The 1007-nt window shown below is 62.4% G+C and overlaps 1 protein-coding gene across 1 annotated transcript in view; it reads left to right on the top strand.

Annotated features, from left to right (window-relative positions):
* Positions 1-896: 896 nt before the first annotated feature.
* The window catches only part of TAC1 (tachykinin precursor 1), a 5639-nt gene continuing 5528 nt past the window's right edge, over positions 897-1007 (top strand). The window contains exon 1 of the mRNA XM_026072649.1: positions 897-1005. Coding sequence (XP_025928434.1) covers positions 897-1005 — 109 coding nt within the window. The remainder of the gene's footprint in view (positions 1006-1007) is intronic.

The raw sequence follows: 1007 nt of genomic DNA, 5'->3' as shown, positions 1-1007 counted from the left end.
GCGGGGGCTGTCACGTGGCTGTCACGATAAAACCGGGGGTAATTGCGTTTAGGCAAATGAGGCTGCCTCGGCCCTCCCCGTCTCCAGGTATATAAAGTGGGGCGCTCGCCCGCCGACGGCGAATGCGCACGGAGAGCAGCGCCCGCCCCGCCCGGCGCAGGAGGTGCGTGTGTCCGCGCCCGTGCGCGCCGCGGCGCTCGTGCGGAGCGGGTGCGCGGGGCTCGGGACTCGAGGGGTGCGGTGTGTAGGGGGGGATCTGTATCCTATATGTGTGTGTGTGGGGGGGGTGCCTCTGTGTGTTTGTGTATGCGGACGTGTGCGTCCCTCTGTGAGCGTGCTTCTGTGTGTCTGTGCGTCTGCCTAGATGTATGTGTGCATACGGACGTGTGAGGGTGTGCGTATATCTAGACACGTGTGCAGCTGTACGTATGTGGAGAGAGGTGTCCGTATGTAGGTGTGCACACCCAATACGTGTGTAGCTGTATGTATAGTGTGCATAACTAGATGAGCATGCATGGGGGGGTAACCTAGATGTGTGCATATCTAGAGGGGTATGGATCTGTATGTGTGAAGGTGTGTATATCGAGATGTGCATGGATCCATATGTGTGAGGGGGGCTGCATGCATCTGTATGTGTATGCATCCATATGGGGGGGCTGTGCGTACACCTAGACGTGTATGTATATAGGTGTGTGTATCTAGGTACATACGTATCTGTGGGTGCGAAGGGGGGTGCGCACAGCTAGATGCGTGTGCATACTGTATGTGCGAGGGTGCGTACGTGCCCGCGGGGGCGGCGCGTAGCCCCTGAGCGCCGTGTCCCCGCCGGCGGTTCCTCCCGTCCCCTCCCGCCCCCGCAGGTGGCCGCAGCCCGCCCGCAGGACGTCGAGGCGGCGATGAGGCTCCCGCTGGCTTTCGCCGTGCTGCTCCTCGCCTCGGCGCGGGGGCTGGCCGAGGAGCTCGGCGCCACCGATGACCTCGGCTACTGGTCCGACTGGTCCGAGGGC

This window comes from Apteryx rowi, unplaced genomic scaffold (genome assembly GCF_003343035.1).
Source record: "Apteryx rowi isolate R43461 unplaced genomic scaffold, aptRow1 scaffold_346, whole genome shotgun sequence".
Taxonomy (NCBI): domain Eukaryota; kingdom Metazoa; phylum Chordata; class Aves; order Apterygiformes; family Apterygidae; genus Apteryx; species Apteryx rowi.
Note: the sequence above shows the minus strand (reverse complement) of the source record. Positions and strands in the feature narration are given on the sequence as shown.